The following is a 24,187-nucleotide window of genomic DNA, read 5'->3' as shown; positions in this document are numbered from 1 at the left end:
AAATCTAAGAAAAAGAATCTTAGAAGAAGTTCTTAGATTTCTGGAGAGTCAAACAGTATTCGGGTACAGACCTTGAGTTTATTTAAAGTGGAATTAATTGTATTAATAATTCGTTAAAATATTCTACATTAAAGTTATGAATGTTGTCCGTTACATTGCATGTCCTGACTATTGCGCGCACACACACACACACACACACACACACACACACACACACACACACACACACACACACACATTGTGATATCGATGCTAAAACAATTTATTGTGTAGCCCTACTTTTGTTGATTCAACATGACTAATAATAACATGAATACAGAATAGACTGGATTTATGATTGGAATAAATCCATGTTATTTAATGTGATATTTTCACATAAGTTATATCACACTGAGAAGTGATGCAAACAATTGTCAAATCTCTTTTAATTCTCTTTTGATTTCATGATTATGCCAATTAAATTGTCGGCAATCTTTTGCTTAGCTTGTCACTGAACTATGGTTCTGTCTAGTATAATCTACTTTATCTGAAAGCAGTTGCTGGATATTTACAGCTTATTACAGAGTAAATTTTACTTAAAAAATGCACATGAAATTTGTCTTTGATTAATTGGTTAGCTGTAGGCTCTATGTAGTAAAAGCTGCTCCATCTGAAAGCAGGGGCTGGAGGTTTACAGCTAATTACAGAACCGGCTTTACTGACAATTTTCCTGGATGTACCACTTGGTTTTTTGCCATAAAACATAAAAATTATACACAAAACATTGTTTTAAACAATAATATTTTTTTATTTCGTTAATTAAAAGCAAAACTGATCCAACAGGCACAGGATGTCAACATGATGTTAGATTGACGCTGTACCCCAAAGTTGGGGGACATTGCATTTTGGGTGGAAATGAAAATCAGATGGATCTCAGAACCTAATGTCAGACCGACATCAGTGTCCAACATCAGACTGATGTTGGATTTTGCTCACCTTGCAACTCAACCTACAATGAAACCAAATATCAATGTCTAGTTATGTTACATCTTGAAGTTGTGTGGACATTACCACTGATGTCTATAAGGCATTGGACTTTGGTTGCCATACCTGATGAAAATATGTCAGTATTTGACATCAATATGATGTTGGTTTAAGACAGGGGTCACCAATCTCGGTCCTGGAGGGTCGGTGTCCCTGCTGGGTTTAGCTCCAACTTGCCTCAACACACCTGCCTGGATGTTTCAAGTATACATAGTAGGACCTTGATTAGCTTGTTCAGGTGTGTTTGATTAGGGTTGGGGGTAAAATCTGCAGGACACCGGCCCTCCAGGAACAAGTTTGGTAATCTCTAGTTTAAGATGTTGGCTCTGTTGGATTTTGGTCACTTTCCAACACAACCTAATATTAACCAAATATCAATGTCATTTGACCTTGTTATTGAACATCCAAATCAAGTTGTCCTTAGTGGCTAGACTTGAAAATTGGTCACCTAACATCATGACCTAAAACTAACCTAATATTAAAACGTCTTATGCCTACTGGGGACAGAAAGTGGCTAAGTGAAGCTGAGGGAGCATAAATAAAATATCACCCAGTCACAAGAAAGAGACAGACAAGCATGTAAATATTAATGTGGATGTAGGTATATGGATGTGAACATATTCTTTGGTCAGGAGACCTGGATGAGCCTGTTTTTTTTTACAGTGGTGGTTATCTTGGAATAACATACCTTGGAATGTCACGAATGACCAATAAGAATCACGTATTCCAGACATTTATGCAATAAATTGTTACGAGGGACGTTTTCTAATTGCTAAATTGATATTTAAGTGCTACAGCACCCTTAAGAGGAAGATCAATTATGTAATGGCTTAGACAATTAAGCACAATTGAGTTTGTATGACTATTTTTAAACATATTTCCTAACATCTCTGTTTTGTATTCTGTTGAAGGGAAGATTATAAACGTTTAGACAGACATGGTGTTGAGTTAAGAATGGCAGATATTGCACAAGTGTGTGAGCTGGGGCCTGTTTCAGAAAGGAGGTTAACTGAAAACTCAGAGTATTTTAACCCTGAAATGAGAGAAACTCTGGGTTTTCCGTTTCAAAATGGCAGGTTTGTTAAACTCGAGAAAGCAGGGTAAGTCAAGCCTGTTTCTGAAAGAGAGGTAACTTTAACTCAGAGTCAGTTACTGTGGTAACTTACTCTGTGAATCTAACCTGGTCAGAAGCAGGTTTTATTCTCTAAACTCAGAGTTTCTGTCGGTCTCCTCCCCTTTTTTAAAGATGAAGCGGTATTTCTCGCCTTAGCCTTACGTTTCCACCCACCTATTTTTATGCTTATTTTGGATACGTGCATAAAAACGATTGATAAAAACGTCATGATGCACATAACTTTTTAAAATATGCATAAAAAACGCGCATAACTGAGTAAGATAAACTTTTATTTGATAGAAAATTTGCGCATAAACGACGATGGAAACACTTTTACTGAACAAATTACAGCATGTACATTAAAAAAAAAGATCATGATCATATGATAATGAAAATGTGTGTAAATGAACAACCCAGCAGGCTGAGCACACTGTAACACGTCTTAAATATTGTTTTAGTCATTCTAAAATGCCTTAACTGTTTCAGTATTAGTGTATATTATTAATTACCTCCGAGCGTCTGGTGCGTGTCAAGAGTCTCCGCGTCTCATGGCTTCAGACGCCCCCACGTGTTTATTGTGTTCTGTCTTCTGACATCGAGGCGCAAGTACATTAATTAGGCTAAATAAAGAATTAATTGACGCAGCTTCTTCTACCACAGTAAATTCTGCTTTTACTGTTGATATTTGGTGCCAGTTTAATCAGGAAGTGACGATTTTTTTTCTCTTTGACTCGTTGGATGGAATTTTATTCGGATCTTTTATGCAATATTCCAGTTTTGCACATACATTTATGTAATATATTTGGATGGAAACATAGCTATTGCCTACATTTTAGTCACACACAGAAGAACTGTACGAGAATGGCTTATCCTTTTTTTTATAAATAATTAAATTAAATTCACCTTCGATATGCACTGTAACTAGATTAATGGGATTATTATTCTTTCTAAAAATAATTTTTAGTACTGCTTACCTTCTAAATGTTATATTAACCTATATCACTTGATCAATAAAAAGGCAGACACACAAGTGCACTGTTAAATCATTTAAAACTAATAAATGTATAAAAAAAGTTCAGAAAAAAATATATAAACGTCACAAATTACATTACTTATTTTATTATACTTAAATATTTAAGTTCTTAAAAAGTGAAATTAGGCATTAACTTGAGCAGCTGTTTTCCACGCTAACTGTCTCTTCTTCACTGATGGCTGCTTCTTTTCAAATATATAAGCTCATATTTGCTATAACTTTGCATGAGAACATCAAGTTCAGCCGGAGAAAGAAATGGTGATCTCTTTTATGAGATATTGCCATAGTCACTCGTAATGTCTGCGCTCCATTGATAATGCCTTTTTAAAGTCACGGTGTGCGCGCTTAACTCTGAGTTGGTCTACTCGAAGTTGATTGACCCAACTCAGATCAGCTATTCTGAAACCGAAAACTCTGAGTTTTTAATCTCTCGGTAAATCAACTCAGAGTTCAAGTTTAAACTCTGAGTTGTTTGAACCTCCTTACTGAAACAGGCCCCAGGTTCTCTAAAAGGCTGATTAGGTACAGTTATTAGCAGTCGCATAATAATTGTCCTGTCACTACTTAAATGCTTTATCTAGTGTCAGTAAGTGTGCAGTATCTGTCTGTTATCTGTCAGAAGTATTTCTTCACAGACTTAATAACACACAAGAGAACTGTAAACACTATTGTCTTCCTGTCCACTCATGCAGATCTACTATACTGGAAAGTATCAGAGCCTCGGTATCAAACAGGGCGGACCATTGTCTGGGAAGTGGGTGGAGTTGCCTGTAACCAAATCACCCAAGATTGTGCAGTTCTCAGTGGGACATGACGGCTCCCACGCCCTGCTGGTGGCGGAGGATGGGAGCGTCTTCTTCACGGGCTCCGCCAGCAAAGGGGAGGACGGAGAGTCAAGTATGACAGGAATTTTTAACAGGTATCTAAAGATAATGTTGTTTTTGCAAACGCATGCTAAATCTCTGGTTTTTCGTGTTTGTCTTTAGCAAAGAGCAGAAGACAACCAAAGCCCTACAAACCCAAGAAGATGATCAAACTCGAAACCAAGATGGCCGTTTACACAGCCTGCAACAACGGCAGTAGCAGCATCGTCACTAAAGATGGAGAGCTCTACATGTTTGGCAAGGATGCCATTTACAGTGACAGTACCTGTAAGTGTCTGTTAAAGATGGCAGGGGAGAATTGATGGCCTCTGTAAAAAACCATATATCTGTCTCCTCTGGGAGAGATTATTTAGAGCCAGTTCATGATCCACATTCACAAAAAGTGGGTTATATTTAGACACCTCCATATTTGGATGGACATCCGACTAGAAATAAATGGCCTCTATATTTTTCTTCATGAAATGGGTTTTCTGCCAGCTTAGCTTAACTGCTGATGTCAAAGATGTATTCTTGCAGTTTCTTTTCTACATATAGGGACACTCTAATTCTGAAATCATTTTTTTTAATAAAGAAGAAGAGTTTTTGTATATGCAAACATCTTAACTCTGACTTGTCTAGGTTACTGCAGATTGTGCTGCATATTCAAATGTGTGTAGCTCATTTATGGCCCGTTTCCACTGAGTGGTACAGTACAGTACGGTTCGGTACCGGTCACCTTTATCAGGCTTGCATTTCCACTGCTAAAACGGTACCAGTGGTGTGGTGTTTGACAAAAAGATTTAGATGACGTCATTCTCGCTTGAGGAAATGTCAAAGTAAAGCAGTACAGGATGTTCACATATCAGATGAGAAGCACTTTGCACAAAATAGATGCTTTATACACGAACACTTGTGCATAAATGTTCATTATTAATCTCAACAAAACCTGGTTTGATTATAACTGGAGATCAATCATAGTTCAGTATAGCCTATTGTAACGTCTGCAATTATATAAAATAAATAAATAAATAAATGCAACATAAATGAACACATACAGACCCTTAGGGCTCTATTTTGACGGTCCATGCGCAGAGCGCAAAACGCAGGGCGCAAATGCTTTCAGGGCATGTCAGAATGCATTTTTGCTTATTTACTAGGGATGTAACGGTATCAGAATTTCACGGTACGGTAATACCTCGGTATGAATGTCACGGTACGGTATTTATTAAATCATTTACAGGAAAAAAAAAACTTTTGAAAATACTCCAAAAAAGTGCCAAAAGTGTCAATGACATACAAATTAGCCATCTATCTGTAAGCTTTGAAACAGGAACTTCAATTTTAATAACAAAAAATTATTAAACCATGTAAAAAAATTAAGTTTCAATTTAGTATTGTTGAAAACTCATCACATTTAACATTTAATCACTCACTTAGATAGAGATGGGTTTAAAGGAAAATTATCATATAAATATAATCTGGTAAAAGCTGGTATCTCTGGGTATTTACAATGTCCCCTGCAACAGAAAAAAAACCCTCTCATTTGGGACTGAGTTTTCTGTGACAGAGATCTGACTTGGCCCATGTTGACAGCAGTGGGTAACGTTGTGCATTGTCTTTCCCCCACTTGAGAGGACAAACCATGAGTGAGATAGAGGTCTCTTTGCGGTACAAGTCAATGTCTGCATCAATCTGAACAGTGTGCTGTGTTTCTGCAGTCCCCATGACTGTTATTAGTCGTATTCCCCAACTTGCAGGCACGTGCACACATAGGGCTCAACCTGTGCAGTGCACATGCCCTTTTTAGTCTTGGATAGAAAATGCCCTTCCAAAACGATTAAAAGTGCCCCCGCGACGCGACACACCTTCCGTCCAGTCCAGCCCTTCAGTAGGCGCGCGAAAACACCTCTCTTGAGTATGCGCGCTCAACCCCCCCTCGGCGCTTTACAATACGCGCGCCACAACACAGCTGATCAGAACGCGCGCGACAGCACCGCTATTCAACACGCGCGCGGCGACAACACCCGCTTTAGGTTCGATCATTTCCATCTTTTTTTCATCTCCGCTACTAGCAGCACACTCCATTTCCGCATTACTGGATCTGTAGCGACAACAGACCGCAAAGGATTATGGCCACGCCGGGGCTGATGGGAAATGAAGTTTCAGCTACCTCCCGTTCGCTTCATTCGCCTGAGCAAATTTTCTCAGAAGACCTATAGTTTTACCGAGTCATGCGACTTCGGTAATATCGAAAAAATTTAATATTGCGGTATGACGGTATTTACAATACCGTTACATCCCTATTATTTACGGAAGGGAAAATTCGCTTTGCGCCGTGGCGCATGGTCTAAAAGGGTTGAGTTTATTTTCTTAATGAGTTATAGGTGTGTTTTGAAAATAAACCAATTAGAGTCTCATCTCCCATTCCCTTTAAGAGCCAGCAGCGTCGCGCCATAAGCACATTCGCTTTTTACAGGACGCAAAGTAAGTCTAAGTGGAAAAACTGAGCATTTCACTTGCCAACAGTTAACAGTTTTTTTTTTTTTTTTTTAACAGAAAACTGTTAAAAAGCATCTACTGCGTGAGAATGAGAGATATTGGATCACTTTCACTTTCGCTCTTGGATAGGGAAACCTTTACTTACAGATATCAATTAGTCTATAAATAATTAATTGTGTTTAAGCGCAAATATTACTTTCAAAACTATTTCTAAATTAAGTTCTAATTTCCAGCAAACGAATAAATGAACAATATTAACGAAGTGTCTTCAAAAACCTGAGTTATATCCTAAAACACATGCTGTGCCCCTTATGGTCTAAAACCTGACAGGTGGACAAATCTAAGCTTATTTTTAATAAAACAAATATAAATATGGATATAATAAATAATACTGCTAGTAATGATAACATTATACAAAAGCAAATTGTTATGAATGAACTGAAAAAGCCTCCCGAGATGAAGAAGACATAAAAGCAGTGATTTTTCATATTTATGTAGGCTAGAAAATAATATGTTTTGTAATATTTTAATCCTTTATATTTATATCCTATATCTATTCTTATTATATCCTAAATATATCCTTAATATTTAATTTTTTTCATATGTAAAGATATTTGCCTATTGCTCTCTTGTGCGTATTAAGCAGTGTGTAAGTGAGGCGCAACTCTGCGCCGGAGTTTAGACCGGGTTTGTTTTGGTCTAATGAAAAATCTATTTTAGTTTCTCAAAATAGCAACGCGCCAGCAGTGCGCCTCAGAACGCCTTCCTTTTTAGACCAGAGCGCCTATGGGCGCATATCTGAGCGCAAACGCATTTGCTATTTAAACAGCGTAGCGCAACGCCTCAAAACGACTCTTGCGCCAAGCTGAAACTACCAAACAAGTATTGCGTCGCGCCTTGCGCCCCATTGCGCCGGGTGTATGATAGGGCCCTTAGAGTCTCCGCTGTGTTATCAATTACAGAAAAACTACACACAACATATATTTAGTCCTTAATTGGGTTCAAAAACAACATCAACATGTAGCCCAGTCAGTGCAAACCTCTCATCTGTGTCTCTAATCTTCAGCAGCACATGTAACATATTGTTAGAAAGTAATTCCATCATTCTGGGTTCATAATAGTCCAAAAGGCGATGATAATAGTTAAACATGGCAGTTTGTTCACGTTTTAGGTTGCTGAATCATTTGCTCCTTTGTTTTTTCAGCTTCCTTTTTGATTTTTAGTGCTTCACTCTCGTGTTTCTCCATTTCTGAAAGGATCTGATGTCAGTAACACTTCAATAATCACGTGTAAGAAGTTCGTTATTTCAATTATAGACGCGCGGCAAGCTCTCTAGACAAAATAAAACCACTCGCACTTTTAGACTGGCTCATAAAACAACAACAGGGCACAGCAGATTTTGCTCTTCTTGGCTTTTTGGCTGTTTATAAAGTTGCCAACAAGGTTTGTTTGAGCTCGGGACGACCATGGCTTATTATTATATGTATATAATATAACAGTGTAATGTCTCGGCTGTGTTTTTAAAAATGGCGGTTCCTTTGTTTTCATTCTCCTGGCTTGTGGCATTCGCTGGTGACATATCTGTGGAAACCAATAGCGTTCAAGTGCGCATCCTGCTTTGTCTTTTGGTACCATTTTGTCATGCTTGGTACACTTTGCAAAGGGTACCCAAAAAGTGGTACGGTACAGTTTGCTTTTTGGTACCTTTTGACAGTGGGAACAGACATAAAATTGAACCGTACCGTACTGTACCACTCAGTGGAAACATTTTTTTTCTTTTTCAAAACGAATTAAGCTAAAAACAACTAAATTCTTGAGATTTTGATGGACCAACTTAAGTTTTTTTTATGTTTAATCTGCATAAGTTTAAGTTAACTTAATTGATTTGTGTTGTGGATCCCTGCATTTTTTACACTGAAGTTCACCTTATATGTCACTCAATAGCATCAATATAAAGAAAGCATACTAAAATGCAGTATTTCTCAACCACGTTCCTAGAGGACTTCCAGCTCTGCACATTTTACATGTCTCCTTAAAGGTGCAGTAGGTAATCTGCGACAATGCTAACTGGCTAGCATAAATCTCTGAAACACAGCCCCACCCCTGCCGTACAAAGCCTCGCCTCCTGAAATACAAGCGTGCACCTTAAAGATGACAGCAGAATCTTCACTAAGCGAGTAGTGATTGGCTGGCAGCGTGCAAGAATTACACTCCTTGCTAAGCCATACTTGTGTGACAAACAAGACATCCAGAACATGCAGTATTGGTGGTCCTTTAGAAATGTGGTTGAGAAACACTGCTATAATGTAAATGAAAACATATAACAAATATATATATATTTCTCAAAAATTGTATATAAGACCAAAAAATGTATTTACTTACTATTTAATTGGTTTCAAACCCTTATGAGTTTCTTTCTTGTGTTAAGCACAGGGAAGATATTCTGAAGAACGCTGAAAACCTGTAACCATTGACATGCATAGTAGGAGAAGTAAATACAAATGGTTACAGGTTTACAACATTTTAAAATTTTTTGTGTTTAAAAGAAGGTAGAAAGTCATAAAGGTTTGAAACAAGTAAAGGGTCAGGTAATTGACTGCTCATGTTTTGGATCAATTATCCCTTTAAGACTATCCCATTTTCCAAAATTTAACATAAATAAAGCCCCCCATACTGTTTAGGTGGATCTGAGCTTATATGAAGGAAAATAAATTTGGAAAAGATCAGAAAAATATGAAAGTGTTCGATTTATTAAAACCTTGTACGAAAGAAGCAAGATGTTAAAATCAATTCGATATTTTACCAGGAAGCTTGTGCAAATGAGCAGCGCTCTGAGAGTGATTCTAGAAATCAGTTATGCAGCTGAATCCTGGGCTAGCTGCTGTGTGTGTAGAAATGTAGCCATCAGCGTAGCAATGCAAAGAAATGCTATACTTCCTAAAAATATGTTCACAAGGAGCAAAAATAAATGACAAATAAATGAGGGCCCCAAACAGTGCCCCACAGGACGCAGATGTTAGCCTGAAATGGTATATCTTCTTATTACAATCTTGGTTAACATAAGAGTGCATCATCCATAACTTTATAGTGACATTTTGACCAATTTGGAGCACAAATCAAAAATAGTAAGTGATGTCATACAGATGCCTTATGTTTTCTTGTCGCAGGATCTACAATTACCAATACAGATGAGTACAGGCATTAAAAATTCTTCATGTTGCAGATCATCATGTGTTCGATAAAGGAATTCTGCATTCTCTTTTGACTTATTTACAGTGTTAATTTTGACAGCACATTCCATTTTAGTTTTAGTCATATTTTAGTCTTCTGGATCATTTTAGTTTTAGTCTAGTTTTCATTCATTTATTCATTTTTGACCACTTTTCCGGGGCCAGGTGGCCGGGGCAGCAGTGTTGCGCCCCATTCACACAGGGCGTCAGCTTCAACGCTTCCCATTCACTTTGAATAGGTGACGTCAAGCGTTGCCGAAATGCAATATGGATCCGTTGGCGCCACTTCAGAGACTTGCTCAACTTTTTAAGCGTCGACGGAAGCGTCAGCCAATCAGATTGCTGAAAGCAAATACACAAGCTCAGACAGTGGCCTATTGCTGACTAATTTCATTGGGTGATGCTGCCTTGATGATCGCGTCAGCCCCAACCTCAGACACGCCCTCTGTCAAACATTGATACTGAAGCCTCGTGTGAATGGGGCATTAGGAGAGAACCCCAGACTTCCCTTTTCCCAGACACTTTGGACAGCTCCTTTGGGGGGATCACGAGGCGTTCTCAGACCAGCTAAAAGACATAGTCCCTCCAGCGTGTCCTGGGTCTTCCCTGAGGCCTCCTCCTGGTGGGACATGCCTGGAAAACCTCCCAAGGTTGGCGTCCAGGAGGCATCCAAAACAGATGTCCGAGTCACCTCAGCCTGCTTCTCTCGATGTGGAGGAACAGCGGATCTACTCCTAGCTCCTCCCAGGTGACAGAGTCTCTCACCCTATCTATAAGGGTGCAACCTGCCACCCTTCAAAAGAAATTCATTTTGGCCGTTTGTATCGCAGATCTTGTAATTTCGGTCATGACCCAAAGCTAATGACCATAGGTGATGGTAGGAATGTAGATTGCCTGGTAAATCAAGAGCTTTGCCTTTCGGCTCAGCTCCTTCTTTACCACAATTGACGGGTACATCAGCCACATTACTACTGCCGCTGCACCAATCCGCCTGTCAATCTCATGTTCCATCCTTTCCTCACTCGTGAACAAAACCCCAAGATACTTGAACTCTTTCACCTGGGGTAAGGACTTTCCTCCAACCTGGAGATTTTTCCATGGAGCACCATGGCCTCGGATTTGGAGGTGCTGATTATTATCCCAGCTGCGTCACACTCGGCAGCAAACAGCTGAGCTGGTCCAGTGTAGCATGGTCTGTACGACTGCATTGTTCTTCCTGGATCCTATATGCAACCATCGGCCGGATTCTCCTTTCCAGTACCCTTGCATAGACTTTCCCAAGAAGGCTAAGGAGTGTGATCCCCCTGTAGTTGGAGCACACCCTCCGGCCCCCCTTCTTAAAAATGAGAACCACCACCACAGTTGCCCAGTCCATAGGGACTGTCCCTGACCTGATTAAGATCATCGTTAATCGGTTCTGCACAGATTTTGCCCATCTCCAAGAGTAGGGTCTGTCTGTGGACTGCAAAACATGGTCTTAACATAAAGGGCCCTAAGGGGCGTAACTTGTTTTACATTACAGGCACAATGCAAAGTTATGGAGACATGTCAAAACTATTTTGTTGGCAAGATGGCACTGTACATCAGTTATTATTGTCTACACCTACTCAACACCTAAACCTAACCATCACAGTTATTAACGTCTACACCTACCCCAACCCTAAACCCAACCATCACAGTTATTAACGTCTACACCTACCCCAACCATCACAGTTATTTACGTCTACACCTACACCTACCCCAACCCTAAACCCAATCATCACAGTTATTAACGTATACACCTACCCCAACCATCACAGTTGTTAACGTCTACACCTACCCCAACCCTAAACCCAATCATCACAGTTATTAACGTATACACCTACCCCAACCATCACAGTTATTAACGTCTACACCTACCCCAACCCTAAACCCAATCATCACAGTTATTAACGTACAGCCGTGAGTTGCCAAGGCTTTCATACTTGACACGCTCACAAATATATTGTTAATTGCAACCACAGGGGTGACGCTGACTAGGCTAAAGCCTGGTTTATACTTCTGTGTCAAGTGACCGGCGCAACTCACGGCGCAGGCAACGCGCGTGGCTGGGCATTTATACTTCTGCGCGCTGTCTCCGTTGGTCTGCATTAACACTTCCGAAACGCTAGTGGGCAGTGAGGTGTAAATGTTCCTCTGTGTCGAGTTTCTTCGCTTCTGTTTTGCTATTCTGAACACTTCCTGGATGTACAAGTGACTCAAACTCGCTCATTTTGAGGCAGGAACCGGCGGACGTGCAACAACTTTAACCATGAGGTAAACAAAGAACAAAACTTTCCATCCGGAGCTCCTTCACGGGACTCCACACTTGTAAACAATCGCTCGCGCCATTCGCGCGGCTCTCGGTCCCGCCCAGACTCGTCGGCGCTAGCAAGCCGACCAATCACAGAGCTTGCGCTACGCGTTGTTGCGACGTGTAGTTACAATTTTTGAGAGGTGCACGTCAGTGACGGCGACGGCCACGGCGATGGGCTATGCGTCAGCGCCGTAGCATACGCCGGTGTTTGACGCAGAAGTATAAATCAGCCTTAACTGTCATGACAAAATGAATGAAGAAGTCAGCGAGTTGTATGATGGAGTTGCTAAATTAATGAATATAATAATATATCAAATTAATTTGTTGAGGATAAATTTGAAGAAAACTTCTGAAAACATTTGATGAAAATGTTTTCTATCTTGCCAACAACATCTCATTGTGACATCTCAAATGGTTCAATGGGATCTCAATAACTGCAAGTTATGCCTCTAACTTACAACAAGTTGCACCAAGATTTATTTTGATTGGATATTTACCAAAATATATCCCTCAATCACATTCTTGTCAAAAACTTCAGTATGTTTTTATTGTAGTTGTCATCATCATCACTTAATTTTTATTTAGTTTTTGTCTAGTTATCGTCTGTAAAAACTTAATGTCTTTGTGGGTTTTAGCTAATACAAATACTTAAAACAGCACTATCAGTGTAGTAGTGCAAGGACATGCTGTACTTCCTAACAATATGTCCACAAGGAGCAAAAATAAATAACAAATATAAGTGGGCTCAAAACTGAGTCCTGCGGGACACTGGTGGTAGCCTAAAATGCCAAATCTATTCATTATAATCTTGGTTAACATGAGAGTGCATGATTCCTCTCTTTATAGAGACATTTTAGCCAATTTGAAAAATAGAAAGTGATGTTAAAAGATGCACTATTATTTTTTCTTGTCGTAGGATCTACATTTCCCATTACAGATCAGTACAGGCATTAAAAAAGTCTTGATGTTGCAGATCATCATTTGGGTTTGATAAGGGAATTTTGGGTTCTTTTGATTTTATTCAAACATTTTATAATATCTTTGTGAGTTTTAGCTGATAAAAATACTCAACGCTGCATTGTTTTATTCACAAAACACATATCTCTGAAGGTTCTGTCTTTGGTCTTGATCAAAATAACTAAGTGAACCAAACTACTAGTGATTTTTTTTTTTATTACACAAAATGAATAAAGATGACAAGTAATGTTAGTTGCTTTATTGTGTATTATTTTCTGTTGTCTTTACAGGCCAGGTATCAGATTTGAAGGGACACTTTGTAACTCAGGTAGCCATGGGAAAAGCTCACACCTGTGTCCTGACCAAGAGCGGGGAGGTTTGGACCTTTGGAGTGAACAACAAAGGCCAGTGTGGTCGAGACACTGGAGCTATGAGCCAGGCAGGGAAAGGTGAGAACGGCTTCTTACTTTTCACACCAGCCATGAAAATATACACTGGCAAAGACCCTGAATATTCCCAGGCTCTTTAAACAGAGGATTTATCTGGAAAGTCTACCTTCTGACACTTTTCAAAATGATCAACGAGAAGTCAAGTTATTATTTGTTGCACTTACAAATCGATGACAAAACTTTTGTCAGGTAGCTTAAATGTAGAAAACAGATGAGATGTTTAATAGGAGTATAATAGGAATAGGAAACACATTTAAAATGTTGTAAATGTGTTATAACTGTGCTATATATAGTTCAAAGTTATTTATTTTTTACCTTGGCAGCCAAGGCTGATCAGATTATGTAATAAACATTCATAATTATTTTGAATCTGTTTGTGTTACAGACTTGTTTTAGTAAGTTGAACAGATTGTTTATTTTTGTTTAAGTTGTACATATTTTATAGCACTTTGCAGAAATAGCATGTGGTTACTTATGCTTAAATTGTATTAAAAACCACGCTTATTTTTAAAGCAAGTCTATAGGCCTTTTTCTCTTTACAAATAATGTTACTACAAGTCCTTAAGTATTTTAAAAATCCTCAATTTTAGACTTTGAAAAGTATTTGCTGAAATATTACATTCTAGGCTCTTTTAAATATTTGTTAATGGGCCTCAACTGTTTTGTGTCCATGTAACGGTAACTCTAATGCTCATTTTTCTCATAGGACTGTCTTCAATTTTGTATTAAATAACATTTTATAAATAACATTTGTTTTATTATTGTTAGTATTATAGTTCTTATTTTTTCCAAGATAAACCTGTATAAACCCAGTATTATTATTATTATGCTCTGTTAATATTTAGAAACTAAACATGATAGCATAAAGTGCAGAAAAATAAAAGCTGATTTCATTTATTTATTTTAAATAATGTAATTATTGTAAATACATTTACAGCATAGTAGGGCTGCACAATCCACAATAGTCATATGGCAGGATCTGCAATGTTGAATAAAGATTGTTGTTGACCAGCTGCAGATCAGAACATGAGATTTAATTTCATTTTCATGAGTCATTGAAGATGTTTACCATAAATTATGAAGCAAAAGTTTATCATTTGTATGCGTTTTAAGGCCTGTGACTGTATAAACATATTGAGAGAGTTTAAGGTAGGTTCATTCAGGTCGTAAGGAATTGTATCGTAAAATCAATTGTAGAATTATTTCTTCAATGAAGACTATGCAAGCTATTTTACATTGGATTATTATTTTTTTCTGTAATCTTTACAAATAGCGCTTTTTAAACCAACTGGTAAAATTATATGCATATCTCAATATAAAATATATACCTATATATATATATATATATATATATATATATATATATATATATATATATATATATATATATATATATATATATATTTTATATCGCAAAAAAACAAAACATCACAATGTCAGATTTTTACAACATCGTGCAGCCCTACAGCTTGCTATTATTAGCATGTATACTGTATAAAACCATAACTAATATTCTGTTAGTTATGGTTATTTACAGTGTACATCTCCTTCAGTCTTCCTGTCATGCTGTAATTTTCCAGTCTGTGTTCTCAGCTGAGTTTAAACACGTGTTTGTGATTATCATATTTTTTCCCCCCCTGCTTTAGCGTTTGGAGTGGAGAACATGGCCACCGCTATGGACGAGGACCTGGAGGACGAGCTGGACGAGAAGGAGGAGAAGTCTATGATGTGTCAGCCTGGCATGCACAAGTGGAAGCTGGACCAGTGTATGGTGTGCACTGTGTGTGGAGACTGCACTGGATATGGGGCCAGCTGTGTGAGCAGTGGCCGACCTGACAGAGTGCCAGGAGGGTGAGAGAAGGCAAACACACAATAACAGCTCCACAACAAGATCACAATAATCTAAATATTCACAACATCTTAAATGAGAAATTGAGTCAATTTTTTAGTTGACTGTTCTAAATGGATTACAAAAGACATGACTAAAAAGAGTAATAATAATACAATAGTTCACCTAAAAATGACATTTCTGTTATCATTTACTCACCACCCACTTGATTCATACCAGTTTGAGTTTCGTTCTACTGTTCAACTCAAAAATATTCTGGATAGGTATTCTGAAAAATACTGGAAACTGGTAGCTCTTGACTTCCATAGTTTTTTTTTTACATTATGGATGTCATTAGCTATGTTTTCATCCAAAGATGTGAATAAAATTTATGCACAAAACTGGAATATCGCATAAAAGACGTGCGAATAAAGCAACAATTTAGTCCAGCGAGTCAAAAAGAACAAAATCGTCATTTCCTGATTATCTGGCATCAAATATCAACAGTAAAAACGGAATTTGCTGCGTTAAGAGAAGCTGTGTGAATCTTTTCTTCATTTAATAAATGACTTACCCCTCAGAAGGCAATCCTGATACACAGTGAACGCACGGTGGCGTTTGAAGGCGTGAGACGCAGAGCACAGATGCTCCTGACTCTGGAGGTCATTAATAATATAACAACACTAATACTAAATGGTTAAGGCATATTAGAATGACCAAAACGACATTTCAGATGCTTTACAACGTGCTCAGCTTGATGGTTTGTCCATTCACACATTTTTTAATGCGCATAGTGGAATTTGTTTTTTTTAAAGTGTTTACATTATAGTTTATGCTCATCTTTTCTTATCTTGGGAATTATTTAAAAAAGAAAAGAAGTTCAAAGGGGGTTTAATAATTTAATAATTTCAACTGTCTATATTTATTTATGTTTCAAGTACTTATATGCACAATTTCAGTTCCACGGTTCAAATTTCACTTCCACAATTGCAGTAATAATAGCCATCATTTATTCATCTTTGTGTGTCCTCTGCAGGATCTGTGGCTGTGGCTCTGGCGAGTCGGGCTGTTCGTCATGTGGCTGCTGTAAGGCTTGTGCCAGAGAGCTGGATGGTCAGGAAGCCAGACAGAGAGGAATCTTTGATGCTGTGAAGGAAATGATACCGCTGGACCTGCTGTTAGGTACATCCAGAGGTGTCATCCAATTACGTTCACTCCAGCTTCATAGCCGTCAGATCACTTCTCTAACCTGTCCGAGGGCCTGATCATGTCATATGTTGAACCATACTGTCTACATTCATCAAATCTTTTCAGATTAGGGAAGGGCAGAATGATAATGCAGCAATTATATATTAAACAAACAGCTGGGGTTTTTTTTGTTTACCCGCTAACTTCATAATGGTAATAGACAACTATTTTTAATAATAATTGGCAGATGAAAGCAGATTACAGTCAATTTATGCTAGACAGTGTTGGGAAAGCTACCTGAAAAATGTAGTGAGCTAAGTTATTAGCTTCTCTACTTAAAATGCATCTTAACTACACTGAAAGCTAATCTCTGGGAAATGTAGCTAGCTAAGCTAAAAGCTATTTGGCAAAAGTAGCTTAGCTACATCTAAGCAATTTTTGCGATTTTCATTTTTAAATTGATGCAACTTAAATCCAAGTCAATCATATCTAAGTGATCAATAAAACGGTCAATGAGACATAAGAGGAAAAATTGTTCGGTTCACTTATTTATTGCAAATAATATGCGGCACTAAACAGAAACTAATTATAGTATACTGTTTAACAGCAAAAACAGAAAAACTTGTAAAACCAGGTGTTACACATTTAAAATACTATAAAAATTTATAGTAAAGAGAAATATTTAGGAATAAGCATTATATTGTGTATATATTTACAACTTTTCATTAATAAATTACACTACATAATACACACACACACATATATATATCACATCTATATATTACATATGTAATATCCCAATAGACAACACGATGCTGAGCCGGCATTGCCGATCCTCCGCCCCCATCGCAAACCCGCTCGCAAAAAATACACTTAAGCCTCATTTACACTAATACATCTTAGTGTTAAAATAGCATTTTAGAACGAAAATTATCCTGCAGGCAGATAGCAGTACACGTCGGACAGTTTATCAAAGATGTACCACTGGATCGCGTCTCACTATAGTTGTTAAAGTTCCGGGAGTCTCTATGCATGTGCGGGACACATAATGCCCGAAAATGAGTGATAATCTCCCGGAAACCGTGAGTCTCCCTCCCTCCCGGTCCTCAAATAAGTCGCACACCCTTCTCACCCCCGGATCGCTCCTAGCTCTTCAGACAAGTAGCGCGCACACTATCAAACTCCCCCCATCAAACATCGTATGATGCCAAATTGGTCGACATCGCCCAACCCTAATATATATAGGTACCATTTTCACAGTCTGTGGTGACATGACATTTTTAAGTTCACCGTAAAACCCAACTGTCAACTTTATCAAATGAAATGAGTGTAGTTACTCAAAATTGACTGAAAGTTAATTCTACTCATTTGAAAGGAGTTTTAAACTCAGTGTTGAAGGTAATGAGTTTATTAAATATCTCATTACTTTAATTTAAATGGAGTAAGTTCACAATACTCATATAGATTAGTTTTTGAACTTAAATGGCTTGTTGCAATCAGTTTCCTCAAACGTTTTGAGTTACCTTATCTTTTTGGGTTTTACAGTGCAGCTAACATTGTAAAATCTTTATTTACTTATTTATTTTATATTTGGAATAATGTGCATATTGCGAAATATTATCTAGCCCAGAAAGTTAAGATTAGAAAACTAGTAAATGCTGTGTTTCAAATAGAACATCTAACCGCAAATCTGACCAGTGTATTTGATATTTCATTTTTTTTGTTTCTATTTTTTATGTTATTTTTGTAATATTTGATCAAGTGGAATCTTTTATAGAGCTGTGCTTGCTCCTTTAAGAATTCTGGAAATGTATAAATACAAAGTAGGTTGGTTTTTGATCACAAAAAAAAGTATTCATAAAAATCACGTTGGTCCATATCTTATTTCAACAATCCGCTATGGTGGAAGACGTCATTCTGCCCAGTCCTAATGGACATCATCGATCACTGGCTGCTTTGGCAGTGTTGTGTCTGTATAATTTCCAAGTGATGCAGTGTTTGTGTTTGTGTGTGTTTTTGTGAGCGTGTGTGCGTACGTGTGTGTTTTTTTTTTGGGATCACCTCTCTGCTCTTGTTCTCTCACTGTCTTGCATTGCATCTCATGCTCATCATTCACCTGCCTGTGTTGTTTCTCATTTGTCTCCTCCATTGGCGCGGCCTGTGCTGGACCTCTGTTATTTTAGCTGTGCCTGTCCCTCCTCCCCCAGGCGTCAATATAGAGGAGCACATCCAGATTCGACAGGAGGAGAAGAGACAGCGCATCAACCGCCGCCACCGGCTGGAGGAGGGCCGAGGTGAGACGACTACATGACCAGACCCCAAAATAATCCAAGACACCCTTTAGAATAATAGTGTGTTGCTGCATTGTAATGATTTTTTTACAATTTAAATAGCATTACTCAAAATCAGAAATGGGTGATTATTTTGAAACTATATAACTACCAGTTTAATGTCATGTTTTATTCAGGGTTTTTTGATTAATATTTTTTAAACATAAGTTTTATAGTGTATTTTACTTTATTATGCTAATATTTTATTTATATTATTATTTATATAAGATAACATTCACTGTCACTTTTGACCATTTTAATGGATTCATGCCGAAAGGAATAGTTCACCCAAAACTACAAATTCTGTAATCATTTACTTCTTTCACTTGTCGCAAACCTTTTTTTTTTTTCATTTTTTGAATACAAAAGAAGACATTTGAAAACCTGTCGCTGAATACCTGTGACCTTCATAGTATGTTTGTTTCCCTACTATGGAAGTCAATATTTTACAAAAGTAAAACTTATGCTGGGTTTAAACTAAACCAGGAGCACAATGTAACTAGCTCTAGTTTACTCGCGGGATGTTTTTTTTCCCCTTAAGTGAATTGAACTTTCCTTAAGTAAATTTCCTAGCATTATGCTTTATTTGTGCCACAAAGCGACAATTCACCTCTATTTGTGTGTTTGAGTTGTATTTGTGTTTTGAGTCATAAGGTTGGATGAGACACTCGTGCGAGTTGCACCAATAGACAATATAAAAAGAGGTCACACCATATCTGTATCTATTTAGCTGCTGTGATGCGATTGCAGCAAACGCTCATGCCCCCATACATCATTTACCTCCTAATGTGTTAGTAGCTACTGTATGTGTAACCCGTTTGCACACGTGCGTCTTCCTCTGCATGTAATTTCATAAACAAGCACTTGCGATCAGTTCATGAGATCGGCCAGATTAGCAAGTACTGATTGAGTCATGAAATGTAATTATCGGCCGATGCCGATCGATCGGAGCATCCCTAGTTTTTAGCCAGTTTTTGTTGTTTTATGTTAAGTACATAGTATGTATACAAGTTGGCCACCTATTTTTTTGTAGTGTAATATGACATAATAGTAGACTTGAAATGCTGCTTGGTTACCCCTCACCCAGAAACATCTAATCACAATCCATTCTTCAGCACACTTCATCATACATTCACAAATAATTCATACAAGTTTCTTTTGAGTTCAAAGATGGAGTGTTATCGCTTCAGTTACAGCCCAAAGCAGATCACCACTGTTACTTTCTACCTTACACATGCTTGTTTCTTCTGGGAGTGGGTTGCTTGTGAATGTTCCCTTTTTTGCTTCTTTTTTTCATGATGTTTTCATGTGTTATATGCCATGTTTAATTTTCCATTTGTGAGATGCTTTGCCCCATGCATGTGAAAGTTTCTCTCTCCCCCCATAGGCCCCCTTGTTTTCCCTGGTCCCCTTTTTATGAACCAGCGTGAGCAGGTGCTAGCCAGACTAAGACCTCTTCAGGCTGTTAAGCTAATGCGGGAGAAACTAAAAGGTACTGCGGTCTTCACTACAGGCTCCACCTGGAGCCCCATAATGCCCTTCTCTCTGCCTTTTTCTTCAAACAAACTCTTCTAGCTTTCTCTAGACACAATATTCTGTCTTATTCTGTCTCTCTGGTCAAAAAAAACAAATACCACTCTTTATTTTACTGCTACTTATTTACAATTGTGAGTTGGCCTCATGCTGTAAACTGTGCTACTGCTGTCAGGTGAAAAGTATCAGTGTTACGATATTTGATTAAATCACATGCCTTATTTAGAGGGGGATTAGATTAGTGTCATGTGGTGTTAATTGTTAGTGGGGAAACAGTGGCCAAAATTGGTATTCCTGCTTAAAATAGCACCGGCATTTCATCTTTTTTAAGATATCATTTTTAGTCAAGCATAGTTTTCACTAGGGCTTAAAATAGATCCTAGTGCATTGCCGATATAAATAGAATAGCATGCCTTGAAGTTATTTTGAGGAAGATTGCGATTAAAGCCAGTCTAAATCGTCATAATATCATAATCTGTGATATTATTTGGCCAATCCAGAATATAATTCTGTGTCAGAACTCGTTATCATTAAAGAGGTCATAAACTGCCTTTTTTTTAAAGAATGTTGTCTGAAATCCTCTTATAACGTTATAAATCTTCATGTATTAATAATAATAGTAATTTAGGAGTGAAGTGTCACTGTTTATTGATGGATTCTGCCACCTAACAATCTGTAAGAACAGAAAGCAATAATGTCCATGCATTAAAAACTTATTACATGTGCCATTGCTGTTGGAATTAACATAAAATTGTGCCTTGTTTGTAAATGACTCCATTATAAAATATAGGGAATAAAGAACCAGCTTCTTACCGATGCAGTCTTAAAAGTGCAGTAGGTGATGTGCCAAAATGCTAATGCGTTAGCATAAGTGAAGTTTATTTATAAACAAATTTGGAGAGGATCACATGCTTATGATTGCTTGCAGCCGCATTATTCAATTCATGATTCAACAATCAGACGATTCCTAAGCCACTATAAATACATTAAGTTCCATATGACAGCCATCTTCATTTTGAAGAATCCCCCCTTCCACCCCTACTCCTCCTCCTTTCCTAGATGGGTGGCATGGTGGCCCAGTGGTTAGCAGTGTTGCCTCACAGCAAGAACGTCACTGGTTCTAGTCCTTACCAAGCCAGGCAATGTTTCTGTGCTGAGTTTACACTTTCTCCCCATGCTCATGGGTTTCCCCGGTTTCTTCCCACCGTCAAAAAACATGCAAAAAAAACATGCAACTTAAGTTAATTGACTAATTCAAATTTGCACCATAGACATGCTCCTACTAAATAGTTATCTCTCAAGAGCAGTCACTATCTGTTCATTAGCTACTTCAGCAGGGGAGTTCTCAAGATCTACCTGAGCTCAAACTCCTCTCTCGTCTTGCAAACAGGAGGGAGCCCCGCGCTTGAGGACTTTATGAGCTCAGGGCTCTCTCCCGGGCCAGCATGCCAAACAAGCTTCATAATTAATCACCAGCTAAGTGTGAACTCTTGAATAGCTTTGAAAACACAATCCCTCCCCAGCCGTCCAAAGCATTGCCTTTTAAAAATCATGAACGCGCACCTTAAAGATGACCGTAGACAACCCACTAGATCATGTCATTTGCTAGTTTAAAAAATTACAGTACTTTTATAATACTACAATTCCCAATGAAATTTCATGCATGCAAAGATCGCTGGTCTCACTCTCTCATGCGCTTTTTCCTAAAGCGACTACTGTATGTTTAGTGGTTGGCCAGCGGTGTGCAGGAATTACACTCATTATTAAGCCAGACTTGCATGCTATTTTAGATAGAATTTTTAAAGTAACATGGTAAACAAATGGGGAGCGCATCACAGGTTGTCATTGTTCAAAAATGAATCAATGTGAATATAAAACCAACTTCAGCTCAGTAAAGCAGGCTAAACGGAAGAGGGTTATTTACTTTTTTTTTTAGTTAAACTAAATAACAATCAAACTGAAAATAGTCTCATCAAGCTTTCACTGGAAGATTTCAGTGGCTGAACAACACTTCTGTGCTTATAACCCATTTATAAAAACAACACAATCTACATAAGCTAACATTTCCTGTCTAACAGAAATACTTCAGCCATGGTGTCATCCTTTTTCCAGTGTGCAAAAGTAACTCCAATATTGATTCAGCAATTGTTTTTACTGCTGTCACACTCTTGTGTGCATGTGAACGTGCGTGCAAGTGCAAACGGCGGGTCTGTCTGCATGAATGGGGTGTGCAGATGTTCAAAGCTACATTTGTTGACAGGCAGGTTTGGGCTACTTATTAGAATACTGAGAATTGTCTGCGGCTCGACAAATTTGATGAACATTTTTAGTCTTATGCCTTACCAAGGATATTAAATGCATATAAATACATTTAGGTCATTGTCATTGATATTGGAATGTGAAGAGACTTTCAACCAGCACAACAAAAAATGTTTCTGAAAACAACCACCTACTGCATTTTTATTAAAAATAAAGTTATGAAAAAGGAAAAGAAAGAAGGTAAGGAAAGGAAGGAACAATATCTTTAAAGTTTTGGTTTGTTGTGATGGACCTGTGGTATGTTGAAGTAGGCAGAGGTTTTTTTGCCCACACTTTAACTAAGTGACAGATTTCACAACCTGTCATTTTGGAATTTTGTCAGCTTCGTTTTATTCTGTCATCTCTTAATTTTAGTAGCGTAATATCTATACATTGCACTGCAGTTGTCTTATTTTGGCCGTTAAACATCTGCAAGCAACTATTGTGTGATTATTACATAATACGTAAGTGTGGCTTGGGGGCTCTGCCTTCTTTTAATTAGAAATCTTCTCCAGTTCATGTAATCTGTTTATTCTGCGAAGTTAGATGAGCAAAAAACACCAAAGAAATCTTTCTGGAAAATTCAGTTTATTCCTTTATTATATTTAAGACATTTTTGACACTTTTAATTTATTTTATTTGTCCTCTGAATCAAATTTCAGAAAATTTTCTCACAACAATTTTCTGATACTTTATATCTAATACAGCTGATTTTACAAAACACAACCATTTTATTAACAGTAAAATGTTATTCGAAAGGCATAATTTTACCAACGTTGCCATGACAGCAGCAGCACTGTTACTAGCAAGCAGCAGGAACTAGTATACTGTGTAGCAAAGTCCTGTTGGTGCATTATTTAAGTAGATTTTATCTTTACAGTGAGCATTTGCAGTTCATGCATTCACAGTTGTTATCGTCATCTGAAATTAAAAAACTAACTAAACTCCTTTGGTTTCGTCTTTGTAAATGTATTAAATATTTACTCTAATATTACATACCCTTTAAAAGTAAATCTATTTGCTTCGCGCTGCCAGTTTTACGACAGGTGTTTGACCTGTACGGCACCTCAGAGTCTGTAATCCTAATGTCTTTGGTCAGATCAAGCCGGTCCTCCTCCAGTCATCCTCAATGTTACTCCTGAGAGTTCCCGGCAAAAACAAAGAGTTGACGTGACAGAAGCATGGTGAAAATATTACATTTGTCTCAAGCAGACAGTAAAAGTAATAATTCAACACATTTGTTCTCAATAATGGGTTTTATTTCTATATTAGTAATTTGCGTTCATGATCGAATCGTTCTTTTTAACCTGATCTTCTGAGTAATTGTATGTTTATTTCATAACAGAAAGTCGTAATAGAATTAAGTGAATCATGCTTCAGTTGGGTTACAAAACGTTATTGTGAGAAACTTGTCAGATCATTGTTTTAACTGACTGAAATTCCAAACATAGGAAGATTGTCACAAATGATCTGGTGTTCGTTAAAGATCCGAACTTTACATCACTAC

General features: G+C 37.7%; 1 protein-coding gene across 50 annotated transcripts in view; it reads left to right on the top strand.

The window, feature by feature from the left end:
* The window catches only part of mycbp2 (MYC binding protein 2), a 243,579-nt gene that overhangs the window by 81,009 nt on the left and 138,383 nt on the right, over positions 1–24,187 (top strand). For 23 of the 50 annotated variants that reach the window (XM_073911705.1, XM_068223321.2, XM_073911699.1 and 20 more), the window contains exons 12-18: positions 3,863–4,067; positions 4,157–4,321; positions 13,345–13,503; positions 15,150–15,354; positions 16,368–16,513; positions 18,703–18,813; positions 20,237–20,341. In XM_073911705.1, coding sequence (XP_073767806.1) covers positions 3,863–4,067; positions 4,157–4,321; positions 13,345–13,503; positions 15,150–15,354; positions 16,368–16,513; positions 18,703–18,813; positions 20,237–20,341 — 1,096 coding nt within the window. 50 annotated transcript variants of the gene reach the window in all.

Source organism: Danio rerio, chromosome 9 (genome assembly GCF_049306965.1).
Source record: "Danio rerio strain Tuebingen ecotype United States chromosome 9, GRCz12tu, whole genome shotgun sequence".
Lineage (NCBI taxonomy): Eukaryota > Metazoa > Chordata > Actinopteri > Cypriniformes > Danionidae > Danio > Danio rerio.
Note: the sequence above shows the minus strand (reverse complement) of the source record. Positions and strands in the feature narration are given on the sequence as shown.